This window comes from Emydura macquarii, unplaced genomic scaffold (assembly GCF_026122565.2).
Source record: "Emydura macquarii macquarii isolate MOO-44397 ecotype Brisbane River unplaced genomic scaffold, CSIRO-AGI_Emac_v2 contig_839, whole genome shotgun sequence".
Taxonomy (NCBI): Eukaryota; Metazoa; Chordata; order Testudines; family Chelidae; genus Emydura; species Emydura macquarii.
This window is the reverse complement of record NW_027130976.1, coordinates 1,621,634-1,637,769: the sequence shown is the minus strand read 5'-3', so window position 1 is coordinate 1,637,769 and position 16,136 is coordinate 1,621,634. Positions and strand designations below refer to the sequence as shown.

At 46.5% G+C, this 16,136-nt stretch overlaps 1 protein-coding gene across 3 annotated transcripts in view; it reads right to left on the bottom strand.

Annotated features, from left to right (window-relative positions):
• Positions 1-3,311: 3,311 nt before the first annotated feature.
• Positions 3,312-16,136, bottom strand: part of AP1G1 (adaptor related protein complex 1 subunit gamma 1) — a 76,258-nt gene continuing 63,433 nt past the window's right edge. For all 3 annotated transcript variants that reach the window (XM_067543408.1, XM_067543407.1, XM_067543409.1), the window contains exons 18-23: positions 14,421-14,562; positions 13,773-13,899; positions 13,215-13,310; positions 12,797-12,957; positions 11,703-11,801; positions 3,312-4,546 (exon numbers count right to left, since the gene is read on the bottom strand). In XM_067543408.1, coding sequence (XP_067399509.1) covers positions 4,445-4,546; positions 11,703-11,801; positions 12,797-12,957; positions 13,215-13,310; positions 13,773-13,899; positions 14,421-14,562 — 727 coding nt within the window. In that variant the 3' untranslated portion in view covers positions 3,312-4,444. The remainder of the gene's footprint in view (positions 4,547-11,702; positions 11,802-12,796; positions 12,958-13,214; positions 13,311-13,772; positions 13,900-14,420; positions 14,563-16,136) is intronic.

Genomic DNA, 16,136 nt, shown 5'->3' with positions numbered 1-16,136 from the left:
AAGCCATGCCATGTGGCCAAGATTCCTGTTTCACCTCTGCAGCGTTAAGTAGCAGCAGGATTTCTGTAGCACTGAAGGGCAGAGTTCCAAAGCATGTTTATGAATTTCTGGTTGGGCAGCCTTCTTAGTGAGAAATGTATATGAACATTTACAGGTTTAATACACATCTGTCCTCACTCTGTTAGGCAAGCGCACTGGCAGAATCTGCAAGCTCTGTGGCATTTCCAATTACCACTGCTCAGGCTATTCCAGGGGCCTGGCCTTCCATGCCCAATAGTGATTAGGCTGGTGGTCATGTGGTTAAAAACCCAGTCCTCTCCCACTACACTTGAAAAAAGTAACAAGGCACGGTTTTAAATCATTGAATATTGACTTTATTATTAGTCACTTCATAATTTGTTTCAACTGAAAGACAATACACAGCAGAATTCTAATGCATCCCATATAAATGTTTACATCTGTTATGCTCCTCACTCACCTCTAAGACTTAGCATTTAATTACATTTTTTTCACATCTCAAAAATCTGTAATCGTTAGAACGTCATCAGGCTCCCCGCTCAGAAAGGGCATGTTCTTTTTCTTTTCTTTTTTTTTTAAACCAGTCAAGAAGATAGGATGAGGTTCCATGTAAAATGTAACTTACAACTTCAGGAAAGAAAAAGGACTACAGGAATAAAGTGAGTTCACAGAGGGAAGCAGTCCAATGGCTTCTTCCCTCATAGCCCCCAAGCAGAAAATGAACACATGGAAAGCATACCAGCAGGTCTAAAAAAGCCATCCTTGCTGCTCCCGAATCTGCCCTAGGAAAGGGAATGAAATGCCTGGCCCAGCTGCTTCATTATCTTCTTGGTTCAATATTCAAAGCCCTGTGTAGGCAGCAGCTACTCACTGCTATTGCTTGAAAGAGTTGTTCACATCCAATTCCATGTGCTGTTCCCCAAGAAGCTACACAAAATCAAGTCTCAGGACCTTTACTTGCATCCTCCCCATCTCCTCTGCCTTCAGCCTGATACAGCTCCTGTTCCTTCTGCTGTCTCGTGGCTCAAAGACATTAATACATTCACGGGGAGGGGGGGGAGAGAGAGAGTCACCCTCTTCTCTCAGCCCCAGACTCTCTCTATGTAGAGTGTTAGAAAGGTTAACCTTGAAGTCTGTATCCTGCCCTCAGCACCGTTCCCCTGCATTAAAATGGGAAGCATGTAATCAGACACGGCAGTCAGCCAGACCTGTACAACTCTCCCAGGTCCATCGGTGTGAACATGAGCAGTGCTCAAAGCACTTTACAGAGGTGGGCAAGTATTATTACACCCAAATTACTAACCAGGTGACAGGACAGGGGTTACGGGACTTGGCCAGGGTCAAGTAGCAAGCAAAGGGATTGATTGTTAGGAGTGCACAGGATGTGAACTCGTCCTTCACTCTGTATGGTGTTAGCACCATATCCCTAGCAGGAGGAAGGCAGAGGCCTCCAAGGACAACAGAAATGCTTCGACTCTTCATGGGGATTACCTCATAACCAAGGGATGGCCTCAAACGGAATGCCCCTGCAGGTGCACAGTCCGCACCACTCACTCAGCCACATGCATTCTCCTGAACTTAGTCAGGAGACTCAAGACAACTTCATTAAAACTTTGTGGCAAGTGGAGAGAGCTCCATACATATGCAAACATCTCTTCCATGGAACGAGGCTGAAGATGAGTCAAGCGCAGAGGACGAATTTATCCTCACAAGCTTTCCATTTGGAAAGATACTGGCAAAACATGCTGCTCCAGAAGAGAGGAAGTAACAGTGCCTGAGGCAATGAGGTATTCGACTGTCAACAGACCATTGCATCTACAGCATTAGCTCCGTCCCCACTCATGCTCCAGCATCACTGCTCTTCCTACGAAAAGGGAACCAACTATTGACGTGCTGCAGCCTTCACAGTAACAAGTGACTTTGTGGCAGGTGCAGCCTTCACTGATGAAAACAGGAGACTTCATGGGAACTAAGGCACAGACTTTCCATTAGCTTGATACCTGAAACCATCTCTGAGTCAGGAGTCTGAACCAGAGGGATGCTCATCATTGCCCTCACTTGTAACTGAAGTTAATGGGAATTAATGGCCAACACTTTCAAGAATGGACCCTACAGAGCTGTTAAATAGTACTGGGCTGCCTGTATGATCATACTTTTGTCTGAAGCAGACACCTGGCCCCTTGATGATTAGGCCAAGACATTGCTCTTCTTGTAAATGCTACAACCCAAGATTCATTCTGTTCTCAAGGGAGGTGCTGTGTGAGTACAGTTCATTCTTGCTATGAAGTTTTATAGTCTCAAACAGATGCCAATTCCAGCAGAATGCTACAGAGATTAATCAAAAAAGCCTTAGTTGATCCCCTCCATATGTAGGAAGGCAAAGAGATGGCCCCCATGAGTAAGAGATAAACTAGTGCTGCTGCAGGGTCCTATCCATCCATCATTCACTAAACCTTGTGCCAATTTAACAGCATTATTAATACTATTAAAAAAGCAGCCTGATCAGAAATCTTTAATGACCACTTTTCAAATCCAAAGGCAAAGGCAGAGCAGCTCTTCCGACTTCCCCTAAATGCCCAGCATCCATACAATCTCATATATCTAAGGGCTGCAACCTGCTCTGACCACCCTTCAACAGCTGGCAAACACCAGATTCGGCACCCAAATCAGTTACAGGGACAGATGGAAATGTTTCCAGTGAAGACCAGCATCTGTCAGTCCTTTGAGACCACATGAAGGCTGCAGGTCTAGGGTGGATGTCAGACCACTAAAAGGCCATCATCTAGAAAGCTCTAATGGAGAAGTAAAGCAGATTTGCTACCAGTTTCCTTTGAGAAAGCAACAGGGTTGGCGATGAGACTCCACTCAATATGCCAATATGCTCAAGAGATGAAAATCCAAGGTGTGCCCCCTTCCCTTTCCCCAGTCCTGGAGGGTGCTCTATACCACACCTAGTAGCCCTCTCTCACTACGGACCTTGGCTCCCGTTCTTCACCTCACCACAAGGGTTCATGAAGCCACTACCCAACTGACAAAGCATACTGAAAAACACAGTGTAGCAATACCTAGCCCTTCTCTGGCAATGAGTGACATAGCTCAGAAGAGCACCGGACCTCGGGTCTTTGGACCCATATGCTCAAGAGACTGGCCTCCATGCAAAGAACAGCTTGCTTAGTTACTTTTAATTTGAGAATGAATGTGGGTGCCACATCAGACTGACATGGACTTCACTGAAAGGGGAGCAAGGAGCAACAGGGTTTTGTTAAATCACAGTAAGTACAAAGTGGGAAAGGTCTCTTTGAACTGCATGGTTTTATTTCAGTGCCAATGTTACAGATACAACAAACATCCCAGCCAGCAGAATGAACTCGGATGGAATCCAGGGTTCAACACCAGGCTTAGGAATGCAAAGGGGAGGAAGGGGCTGGAGTGACAGGGAAAGTGACTTTGCAGTGTAGTCTATGCCAAGCCCCCCAGCAGGCAATGGGGTCTTTTATCGAAGTGATACATAGAGTGGAACATTTCCTTTCTACCCACCTACCACAGCCAAAGGCCTGTGCAATAAGAGTTTTGAAATTTTGGGCACGGGTGGTTTGGAACGCTAGGTCTCTGATCCATCATGATGCTTTCTGGGGAGACAGTTACAGAAGGAGCCATTGTGAGTCTGCATGGCTGCAGCCAATGATGGAAAATGAAGTCAGGGTTTCACTTTCAAATACAGCACCAAATCAACTGGATCAGTTATCAGCATCACTTTTCCTGCACTGTCCCAGGTTTGCAGAGAAGCTCCCAAGGCCTGACCTGCTGTTGGTATTGTACAGCTAAGGTGTCTGTGTGCATACACCAACGCACAGAATGGGCCACTAGGAGCCTACAGTCTCTTCACACATTGGGGAAACTGAAAGAAAAAGGCTGGGCTCCCTAATATTCTCTGGATAAGCTTCGCTCCTGAACCCCAGATGAAAGTGCCTGAAGATGGTAAGCCAGCCATTAATGACTCAAAACCCGCCTCACCCACCCCACGGAGAGAAGGCAGCAGAAGGAAGGGACAGCTGCTCACTCGCTGCGGAGGAGGAGGAGAGAGAGAGAGAGAGAGAGAGAGATGCCTCACAAGGAATTCCAAGCCTCTCTTCTAAATGAGCTGGGTGTTTCCTCAGAGGGAAGGGGAATGTTGCTTCCAGCTGTGAATGCATGGGGGGAGTGCAGAACCGTCTCCACAAGCAGCAAGCCTTATCAGTGGAGGGGAGGAAATTAGTCTTAACAGATATGCTTCAAAATCAGCAATCACTTCAGGAAAATTCCTCCTCCTCAGCAGGTCTCATTGTTCCCCAGGGCCATGGTGCAGCTCAGGGGATTGCCAGAGATCACAACCTTCTTCCCAGAGTTCCTCTGATTGGGTGGGGTGAGTAAGAGTGGTGCCAGAGCCTCACTGCCAGGACTGAGGGGGGAAGTTGTTGACTTCTGCTAGATCCTGCATTGCTGAGCCCTTGTGATTATAGGTCAACTTGATCCGCATACGTAGTTGTTGCTATAAGAGGAGAGGAAAAAACAAGATCAGGTTTTTCTCTCCAGCAAACCCCACGCTCTCAATCCCTCCCCCAACTCATCTCACCCAGTGGAACCCGGATGAGGTAGGGATACCGCGCCAGTACTATCCCCTTCTATGAGCACACGTGTCACACAAGTAGCTAGGATGTGGTGAGACCCATTGCCGATACTGCAGTTAATCTGGTAGGGGACTGCTCAGTTAATGCCAATGCTGATCTAAAATAGATAAGAACTTTCTAATCCTCAAGGCTCGCAGGCTCTGTGGGACAGGTCCTGTGTCTAAGTTCTTGCATTTCTCCCCCTTTCCTCTGCTGCTTATTGCATCGTTTGGAGGGTAGGCTCTGTCTCAGGTGCCTAAAGGAGACTGAGCTCCATCTGCAACACTGTGTACATTTAATGAGCCAATTTCCACATGACCATAAACTTCCATTTTAAAACTGGTAAAAAGCATCAGACTGACAGCCCTGATGAATGAAGTTGTTGGGAGCCTGCCCTGCTGCTCCCCTATAAGTGAATAGACGCTGTCAGCCCTCCAAGGGCAAAGCGGCAGCAGTTCAATCTCCACTGCCCATGCAGCTCCTAGCTTGGCTGCCAATGAATGCAGAACAGAGGGGTTTGGGAGGTGGGAGCCAGAACTGAAACCAAACATCTATGGGGCCGGACGTCTGTTAAATGGAAATAATTTTTTATCCCTACCAAGTTGGGCAGGATTCAGATTGGTGACCCCACAGATGAAAGGTTTTGAAGCTCATTAGCAATGCCCTGAGGTATCTTGTCCCATGCAACTTAGGGGCATTCTGTATATTATGCATAATAGATAGACTGTATCCAATAAGTTATATTAAAAGGACATTAAGGTTGCAAAGCCAAGCACTGAAAAGAAAGGAAGTGCCAGAATTAAGACTGCCTCTGAAACCGTAACTCTACTGCCTCGTTCTCGTGTGTTATGCTACAGTCTTTAATTACATGACCACGCAGTCTTTAATTCCACAGGACCCGAGCCTTATTCAATTGCATGACATCACTTGACAGGGCCGAAGAGGAAACAGCCTCGAGAACCATGCGAAAAGGGACCATCGCCTTCCCCATAAGCCCTAGAGAAAACAGTGCTACTAAAGCACAGCTTTTGGCAGCTACACAGAAACAAAGAATTCCCCCTTCCTTTCTCCAGGCCCATACTGAACCGCTGCAAGCGCCAGAGAGCAGTGGCACCCAGCTTCTCTCTGTGTTCTAAACCATGCCTCCCAAGGGCAACTCTGATACGAAGATTATGAACTGAATGTGCCCATGAGCATGTCTTGTAAAGAGTCTGAGTCAGCCCCTGGCGCAGGCGATAGCTGTCTCTTCTCTGCTGAAGATGCTCAGCAGCTCCCTTGGAGGCTGCCTGCTGTATTGGAGGGAGGAGACACTTCCCAGCTAGGCTGTGGGAGCCCCAGGGAGAGCAGAATAGGAGCTAACTGGCTGTCTCCTGAGCTTCAGGGAGACCCAGGACAGGACACCTCTCCCCACTCCAGCACAGCCAAGCACCACTCCCAAATTCTGTGTCTCATGCCTGAGGCACATTCAAGCAGCCTAGGAGCTGCTCTAAGTTGCACCAGCTGGCTGTGGCCAAAGGCACCATATGCCATCTAGTCAATAGCCAAGGTACAGCATGGTCCAATCAATTCCAGCAAAGGCTGCCCATGCCCAGGCTACAGAGTAGTTACCAGGCGTTGAGTAGGCAGAGAGAGAGACACAAGGAAACAAATCACTGGAAACGACTTCTGGACAATGTTCCATTTTCACCTTCAATGTTGAGGCCTTTTCCTCCTCAACACACCCAAAGCAATTAGTCTGTCATGGACCGACTCCCTGCAAAGCTGTGTTTACAGAGGATAACTGAGTATAAGGTAGCAGATGTGCCGGACATGAAGGCTAGTGACAGAAATGAGGCAGGGTCAGTTTCAGAAGATTTTGGTCAGGAGCACTGAACAGCCAAACACTATTTTGCCACACAGGGCTGGTCTACATTGAAAAGTTACCTTGACATAACTATGTCACTCAGGTGTGTGAAAAATCCACACCCCTGTGACACGTAGCTATGCCAATCTAATCCCCAGTATAGACAGCACTAGGTCGACAGAAGACTCCACTTGCCTCTCGGGGAGATGGATTCCCTACGACGCTGACATGCTACAGCAGGTGAAGCTGTGCTATGTAGAATCTGAAATGTAGCCAGCCTTAGGATCTAGAAGTGGCCTCTGCAAACTGAAGTTTTACGAAAACACATTCCCTCCTGCACACATTTGCAGGCTGTATCTGGAACAGACATGTTATGGCACTCAGCATCTACGCAGACACTACTCACAAAACTCCACACCTGAGAGTTTAGAAGGCAACTTTAAAATCACAGAATCATAGGGCTGGAAGGGACCTTGAAAAGTCTTGCAGTCCAGTCCCCTGCACTCAAGGCAAGACTAAGCATTATTTAGACCATTCCTGACAGGTGTTTGTCCAATCTGCTCTTAAAAACCTCCTATGACAGAGATTCCACAACCTCCCTAGGCAATTTATTCCAGTGCTTAACCACCCTGACAGTTCGGAAGCTTTTCCTAAAGTCCAACCCAAAACACGCTGGTTGCAATTTAAGTCCATTGCTTCTTGTCATATCCTCAGAGGCTAACGAGCAATTTTTCTCCCTCCTCCTTGTAACAGCCTTTTATGTACTTGAAAACTGTTATGCATCCAATCAACCTTCTTCTCTCCAGATTAAACAAACCCAGTGTTTTCAATCTTCTTTCCCAGGTCAGGTTTTCTAGATCTTTAATGAATTTTGTTGCTCTTCTCTGGACTTTCTCCAATTTGTCCACATCTTTCCTGAAATGTGGCACCCAGAACTGGATACAAAACTCCTGCTGAGGCCTTATCAGAACAGAATAGAGCAGAAGAATTATTTCTCGTGTCTTACTTACAAAACACCTCCTAATACATCCCAGAATAATTTTTGCTTTTTGTGCAACAGTGTGACACTGCTGACTCAGAGTTAGCTTGTGATCCACAATTAACCCCCAGCTCCCTTTCCGCGATACTCCTTCCTAGGCAGTCATTTCCCATTGTGTGTGTGTGCAACTGACTGTTCCTTCCTCAGTGGAGCACTTTGCATTTCTTGAATTTCATCCTATTTACTTCAGACCATTTCTCCAGTTTCTCCAGAACATTTGGAATTTTAATCCTATCCTCCAAAGTGTTTGCAACCTCTCCCAGCTTGGTATCATCTGTAAACTATATAAGTGTACTCTCTATGCCATGATCTAAATCACTGATGAAGTTATTGAACAGAATCGAACCCAGAACTGATCCCTGCAGGACCCCAGTCGATATGCCCTTCCAACTTGACTGTGAATCATTGATAACTACTCTTTGTGAATGGTTTTCCATCTAGTATGCATCCACCTTATGTATTTCCCTAGTTTGTGTATGAGAAGGTCATGCGAGACAGTATCAAAAGCCTTACTAAAGACAAGATATACCACATCTACTGCTTCCCACCCATCCACAAGGCTTGTTACCCTGTCAAAGAAAGCCATCAGGTTGGTTTGACACCAGTGGTTCTTGACAAATCCATGTTGACTGTTACTTAACACCTTATTATCTTCTAAGTGTTTGCAAATTGATTGCTTAATTATTTGCTCCATTATTTTTCAGGTATTGAAGTTAAGCTGACTGTGCTGTAATTCCCTGGGTTGTCCTTATTTCCCTTTGTATAGATTGGTGCTATGTTTGCCTTTTTCCCGGCCCCTGGAATCTCTCTCGTCTTCCATGACTTTCCGAAGATAATCACTAATGGCTCAGATATCTCCTCAGTCAGCTCCTTGAGTATTCTAGGATGTATTTCATCAGGCCCTCGTGACTTGAAGACATCTAACTTGTCTAAGTAATTTTTAACTTGTTCTTTCCCTATTTTAGCCTCATATCCTACCTCATTTTCACTGGCATTCACTATGTTAGACATCCAAGCGCTACTAACCTTTTTGGTGAAAACAAACAAAAAAGTCATTTAGCACTTCTGCCATTTCCACATTTTCTGTTATTGTGTCATCCCCCCCTTTCCCTCCCCATTAAGTAATAGGCCTACCGTGTCCTTGGTCTTCCTCTTGCTTCTAATGTGTTTGTAGAATGTTTTCTTGTTACTCTTTCTATCTCTAGCTAGTTTAATCTCATTTTGTGCCTTGGCCTTTCTAATTTTGTCCCTACATGCTTGTGCTGTTTGTTTATATTCATCCTTTGTAATTTGACTTACATTTCCACGTTTTGAGTTTCAGATTATTAAAGATCTCCAGGTTAAACCAGCGTCATCTGTTGCCATAGTTCTTATCTTTCCTGTGCAGTGGGATAGTTTGCTCTTGCGCCCTTAATAATGTCTCTCTGAAAACCTGCTAGCTCTCTTGAACTGTTTTTCCCCTTAGACTTGCTTCCCATGGAATCTTACCTACAAACTCCAAGTTTGCTAAAGTCTATCTTCTTGAAAAACGTTATCTTGATTCTGCTGTTTTCCCTCCTACCATTCCTTAGAATCATGAACTCTATCATTTCACGATCAGTTTCACCCACGCTGTCTTTCACTTTCAAATTCTCAACCAGTTCCTCCCTATTTGTCAAAATCAAATCTAGAACAGTCTCTCCCCTAGTAGCTTTCTCTACCTTCTGAAATAAAAAATGTGTCTCCAATACATTCCAAGAACTTGCTGGATCGTCTGTGCCTTGCTGTGTTATTTTCCCAACAGATGTCTGGGTAGTTGAAGTCCCCCATCCTGTGCTTTGGATGATTCCGTCAGTTGTTTAAAAAAGTCTCACCCACCTCTTCTTCCTGGTTAGGTGCTCTGTAGTAGACCCCTTCCAAGACATTACCCTTTTATCCTACCCAGAGACTTTCAGGAAGTCTGTCTCCTATTTCCATCTCAACCTCAGTCCCAGGGTGCACAAAATGACTATAGGGCTCTTTCAAAAGGACTCTAAAAAGCTAGCACCATGGAGTCACATACTCTGATTCCATGTCAGATTGTCTCCCTTTTGCTCTGCAGAACTGGCTTTGAACCTAGTTGCTGTGGTGAATGATCAAATCAGCATCATTTACAAGTAAAAATATACTACTTTTAACCGGCAGCTTTGCAAATGGCACCTGGGATCTGAACGTCTTTTCAGCTTGTGCATCAACTCCATAATATTAACACTTGAAATATTCCGATTGTGAGACAAGCATTAATTAACCCTTGCAAACTTGGGAGGAAGGCAAGCACTAAAGGTATCCTGCAAAGGGGAAAATACTGGTCTTGACCCTGTTTCTGTTGCTTTACGTTGGACATAGCATGGTTTGTTTTCTGCATTAGAAATTCAGGTCTCTTCTAACCTGGAAGCTTCCGTGATGATTGTAAAACTGAGGGAATTACGATGTCACAGGAGACAAAGTTGCAGCAATTGAGAGCGGAAGGGATTTTAGTCAAAATGTTTAAAACTGCTCAATTTGACTCTTTATAACATATATTAAACTCCAAGTGCCACGAACACTGGAGAGAAAGCCTGCCTTTGCTAAAGATTAAGGATCAAGCAAGTTCTCAATGTACATCAGAGCCACCTGCCAGAAAATGCTCCAGCAGTCAGCAGGGAAGATCAGGCGTAGCTTGCCTACGGTTAAAAAGGCACATCCTTTCAGGGCACCTTTCTGCCCCACAAATAGAGAGTGCACAAACTCCACACTCATTTCCTTTGCAAGCCACCTCAATACAGATTCAGCAGTTTGAGCTTGTTTAACATTCTGCCGTTGATGCCAAAAACAGAAAAGATCCCAGATCCTTTTGCCAAAGGCTGAACTGGCTCCAGAGGGCTAACAAGAGCACAGTGCAGTAGAGTCAACAGATAGTGAAGTCCAAAGGAGACTGTGAGTAGTTACAAAGGGATCTCACTAAACTGGGTGACTGGGAGATAAAATGGCAGATGAAATTTAACGTTGATAAATACAAAGCAATGCACATTGGAAAACATAATCCCAGCTATACATCCAAAATGATGAGGTCTAAATTAGCTGTTACCACTCAAGGAAGATCTTGGAGTCATTGTGGGCAGTTCTCTGAAAACATTGCTCAAATGCGTAGTGGCAGTCAAAAAAGCTAACAGAGTATTAGAAACCATTAGGAAAGGAATAAATAATAAGAAAATATCATAATGTCTCTATATAAATCCATGGTACGCCCACAGCTTGAATACTGCATGCAGTTCTGGTCATCCCTTCTCAAAAAAGATTATTAGAACTGGAAAAGGTACAGAGAAGGGCAACAAAAATGATTAGGAGTATGGAACAGATTCCGTACGAGGAGAGATTCAAAAGACTGGACTGTTCAACTTAGAAAAAAGATGACTGGGAGGGATATGATCGAGGCTTGTAAAATCATGACAGGTGTAGAGAAAGTGAATAAGAAAGTGTTATTTGTTCCTTCACATAACACAAGAACCAGGGATCACCCAATAAAATTAATAGGAGCAGGTTTAAAACAAAAGGTAAGAAATCACTTCACCACACAACGCACAGTCAACCTGTGGAACTCGTTGCCAGGGGATGTTGTGAAGGCCAAAGGTGTAACTGGGTTCAAAAAAGAATTAGATAAATTCATGGAGGATAGGTCCATCAATGGCTATTAGTCAAGATGCCCAGGGATGTCTGCCAGAAGCTGGGACTGGACAACAGGGAATGGATCACTCAATTTCCCTGTTCTGTTCATTCCCTCTGAAGCGTCTGGCACTGGCCGCTGTCCGAAGACAGGACACTGGGTTAAGCTGGACCATTGGTCTGACCCAGCGTGGCCGGTCTTATGGTAAGGGAAAAGGTCTGTTTTTTCATAGCCCTTTTTTGACTACAGCTGCACTAGAGACACAAGGTGGGTGAGGTAATGCCTTTTATTAGACTAACTTGCCGCTCTACTTTCCTGGGACCAACATGGCTACCACAGCACTGCAACCATACACTAGCTGTCACACTCCCAGCGACTGCTCCCCAGGAACAAGCCAGAAATTCTGCTACAGAACAAGCAGCACTAGACACACCAGTCTCCCAAACAGCCATGAGAACCAGGCTCCGGAATTCCTACCACCAGTGGGCTGCTCACCTTCTGTGGGTTGAGAACTTTGATGACCTGTGAGATGGTCCCTGTGTTAAATGCTGGGATGATGCTGCTGCTGGGGGACAGGAGCTGCAGCTGGAATGTCTGAAGAAAAGGGAAAAGACCTTTTAGAAACAAAGTTAATTTGTGCCATAATTTCACCAACCATTCAGCAAATACATCTACGTTGCCACATCAAGTGAGGAAGGCAAGAATACCTCCTGTTTATTGTAATGGTGAAAGCACTACTGAGAAACCACTTTAAAGGAGTTCCTTGGTCCTTTCTCCTTTTAGAGAGTGTTCCCCAAACCAGGTCAGGAGCACTCAAGAGGCCTGGGGTTTTCATCTCTCCTTCGTGCTCTCAGGCTGAAATCAGACTGACGTAACTGCAGGTGGATGGAAAGCAGGCAGATTCTCCTGAGCAAACAGCAAATACAGCCTGATAACCATAGGAACGAGGTTGGGAATTTTGCCACAATGCTGAGTCGCACTGGTTCCCAGGGAGAAAGGCATTCAAGCGCAGAGCAAAGGACGCAAGCACCGTCTCCATTCTACCACAATCCGAGACTAACTCTGCCCACACAGGCAGGGCAACCTGCTCTCACTTGAAGAACCGTTTAGTAAACACGCATGCACAAGTCCTCCCAGCTCAGGAAAATCAAACTGGATTATCCCTGGGATACAGGAAGGCACCTTTCCTCCTGCCAGGTTTCATCTTCCTACTCCCACCTGCTTCAGTGAGAGCTGTTCAAAGCGGTCTTATGTCTGATGATAATGAGGAGAGCATTCCCGTTCTCAAAAAGAAGCTGAACTGTGTTTAATCAGACTTCCCAAAAGGATTTCCCCCATACAGAGCCCAGGTCTGGGAAAGCTCAGCCCTAAAGGTACATGCTGTGAAAAGTTATACTGTCTTAGAACAGGAATATTTGGGCAGCTTGAGATCCAAGGAAACAGCTTAACAGCTTTAACAACTCCTTATGCTTCCTGGAGCTTAGCTTCATCTGTGTGGAAGGGGCAAAACAACAGGAAGAATTCGAAAAAAGAAAAAAAAAAAATAGGGGGCTAGCCAGCCAGTCATGGCAGCCCCCTGGGAGCTCTACCTTTGGTACTGCAGCCTGGAAAACAAAGTCTGTCATGTCCAGCTCTGTGCTGTTGGAGGCTTGTATTGTGATCACGGTGACGCTAGGGTTGGTGTTCGATCTCTCAAAAGTGAACTCTATCTTCAGCCCATTCTTGCTGTATGCAGTGATGGAGGGGATGCCTGCAGCAGAGTGACAAGAGCAGCAGCCCAGTAAGGACCTGGAGATCATTCTCAATGTCAGCAGACCTCCCAGCCCGCCCCTAGACCCTGAGCTGTCCAGAATGTAGAGAACTGCTCTTCTGCTCCCCCTTGTTCCACCTCCTCCTTCACCCCTTCAGACATTGCTCCCAAACGCTGCCAAATCCTCCTCGTTACCAGACCCCACTTCCCCCGATGGTTGCAACAGCTCCATGGGTTCATGGTTCCTATGCTCCTACCAGCAGCAATATCATTGAAGAGAGGCTGTGATGACAGTCCATCCAGCAGGAACGGAGGCTGCGGTATCTGTGGGACAGGGACAGAGGCTGGAGAACCTAGAGAAAACATGTGAGAAGAAGGTAGAGTTTAGCTAGCAGGAAGTGTAGAGTGGTTTTTCCCAGCTCAAGGATTAACTAGTAGGAGCCTCCTAGTTCTACAAACCAGAAACCCAACAGGGCCATCCCCTCTCCCCAAGAACACCCTCAATCTCAGCCATCGCCAGAAAGAGTTCACTCCTTTCAAGACGGCAGGTCTCCAGGCAGACAGACCACACCTCTGTCCTCTTTATCCTCTCCTGACAGGCTAGTCAGACTAGTGTGGAAAAGACATCTCATCCTTCTCTGCATTAGCCTGGGAACCAGTCCCCTGAGAAAGAAATGCGGAATTTCCCTGCCTCTCCTGCAGAGACCCTATCCCTGGAAAAAGAACAGGGAAGAATGCCCCTCTCACCATGTCCATCTCCTCCTGTCAGGCTGAGGGACCTGGAACACCTTTCAACAGCTGCAGCCTGGTCTCACCTGTTAGGTTGAGATCTCCCAGGAGGTCAAGGAGCTCCCCACCGGCAGAGGCTGGCTTGCTTGCAGGGGCAGTTGGAATTACTGGGGTTATATCATTTCCTCCCAATAAGTCCAACAAGTCATTTGCCTAGTAAGAAAGCAATAAAACCAGTTACATACTCCTCTCCCTGCTGCCTTCGTTTTTACCTGTGACAAACACCACTTACTCTCAGATTCAAGGGTCCCACTCTCAGTGACCAGCCTGTGAAGCTATTAACACTACAGTACTGGACTAATGCAGACAATATGGTCTCAGCACCTTAAGTTAACTAGTTTCCAGGGGTCTCAGGAAGATGGCAGGAGGTGCTGTGCCAAGGAGGGCAGAAGTTTCTGAATGCCGAGAGGCTGGTCAACTCGTATGTGGGATTTTATTCCAACCACCCCACTTGCTCCAACCTGCGTTCCAGCCGTGGCACCTCCCCCGATGCCAGTCCCTGACTCCCTTCTTTTGCCTGAGAATCAGCAGGGAAAAGACAGATTGCAGCAGGCAGTCAGACAGAAGTCAGAGATGCTCTTGGCTTACTAGGAAGAGGGGGACAGTCAGCCAGCACTTGGCTCTGACAGGACAGTGGGAGGGTTAAAGCAGTTGAAGAGAGCAGCTTCCGTTACCTGGCTGGTGGGCTGCAGCCCAGAGAGGGGAGGTTTGGTTTCCAGCACTGCTGGCTCTGTCTCTCCATTGGTCTGCACAATCTCAGTGGGGCCATTTGTGGTCACCTTTTCCATAACAGGCATTCTCTCAAGTAGGGCTGACCTGAAAGAAGCTGACATGGTTACACTCTGGCCATCTTCCCTGATCCCAATCCAAAGTACTTGAGATGGCAAGGATGATGTGAACAGGGTGCCCTGCCCTTTTCTTTAGCTCTAAAATAAGAGCTGAAGTCTGGGGTCACACAACTGAGCTTGAGCTGATTAAAGACTGGGGCCAGCCTAAACCTGGTTATTGACAGGCAATGCAAATCCCTTCCCTGCACCGATAAGGGCCAGCTCCCATTGCAGAGCTAGGATATGGAAACCCAAGGCTCAAGGGGTGAAGACCTAAGCACTGGAGTGGGTGCTCATAGAAGACATCTTTGCTCCACTGCAGATGCAGCTGCGTTAGGGCAATTGACTGTGTTTTCCTGCAGGATGTTCATTATTCAGTCCAAGGCATGGTGACGGAATGGGAGAGGCCAGCAGCCATGCAGCAAACTTACCCAGGTTCCAGTCCCTCAGGAGATCTTCCAGAAGGTAACAGACTGAACACAGAGTTTGCATGTGTAGAAGGGGCGGGAGGGAGGTAATGGGAGGAAAGATGGGGTGCAAGACATGGAGTGCTGCTACCAAAGTCAAAGAGATGGAAGATGCTGATTTAATAAGACTCACCCCGATATGAGCCTACCCAGTTGGGGGTCACTCCACAGACACTGCACATGATGCTGAACAGACTATTAAATTGCTTATGTGCCTTTGAGTGCTAGAAAATGAAAAGTGTCACATTGCCAAGGGACCTGAGCCTGGTGACTGTGCATTCTCAGCCATTACTAACGCCTTCATGAATGAAAACGGTCAACCCCTGAAACCTCCAGTGTAAGGAAGGCCAGAACACTCACCACCCAGCACTTCAAACTCTTTCTTACAAGGCTACACAATCAAAGTTCATGGTTCTCTTTGCTCTAAGGCAAAGCTTCCCAAACTGTCCTCTGCAGTGCCCCGTGTGCATTTGCAAGGAGCTGGCTGATCATATGATGCTGGCTTCATCATGTTTCCAGCTGCTAAATTCCATTAGAAGAAGCTCAAAGACACTGAATGGTTTCCTAATGTGACCTTACCATGAGAGCCGTTACTGCAAGTGCCACAGAGATGTTATGGAAAGGGAGCTGGGGTCCAGGAAATTGTGACTGGAGGCGGCACTGATAAGACAAGCTATTAAAATGTAGTCCACAGAAGCCCAGCTCTAGGATGCCCAGGAGATGGTTCTGTACACCCCAGCAGACATATGGAACTGGCTGTCTCCCAGTGTTGTCACTGGATTCCCATTATCTTTCCCTTGTACCCAAGTCTGGTGTGAAGGAGGACAGAGCTTGTCTGGGTGTTTCTTGTGGAGTGGGCACTGCTTGATCACACTTTAAAGAGACCCACGTGGGAAGACAACATCAGACAGCGCAGGCTCTCTAATCTAGCAGACAAAGGCATAATGAGAGTCGACAGCTGGAAGCTGATGTCAGCAAAGTTCGAAATGGAAATAAGATGCACATTTTAATAGTGAGGGTCATTAACCACTGAGAGCTTCCCAAGGTGCCTGGGGGGGTCTCCAGCACGTGGTGCGCTTAAACCAAGGTTGCTGCC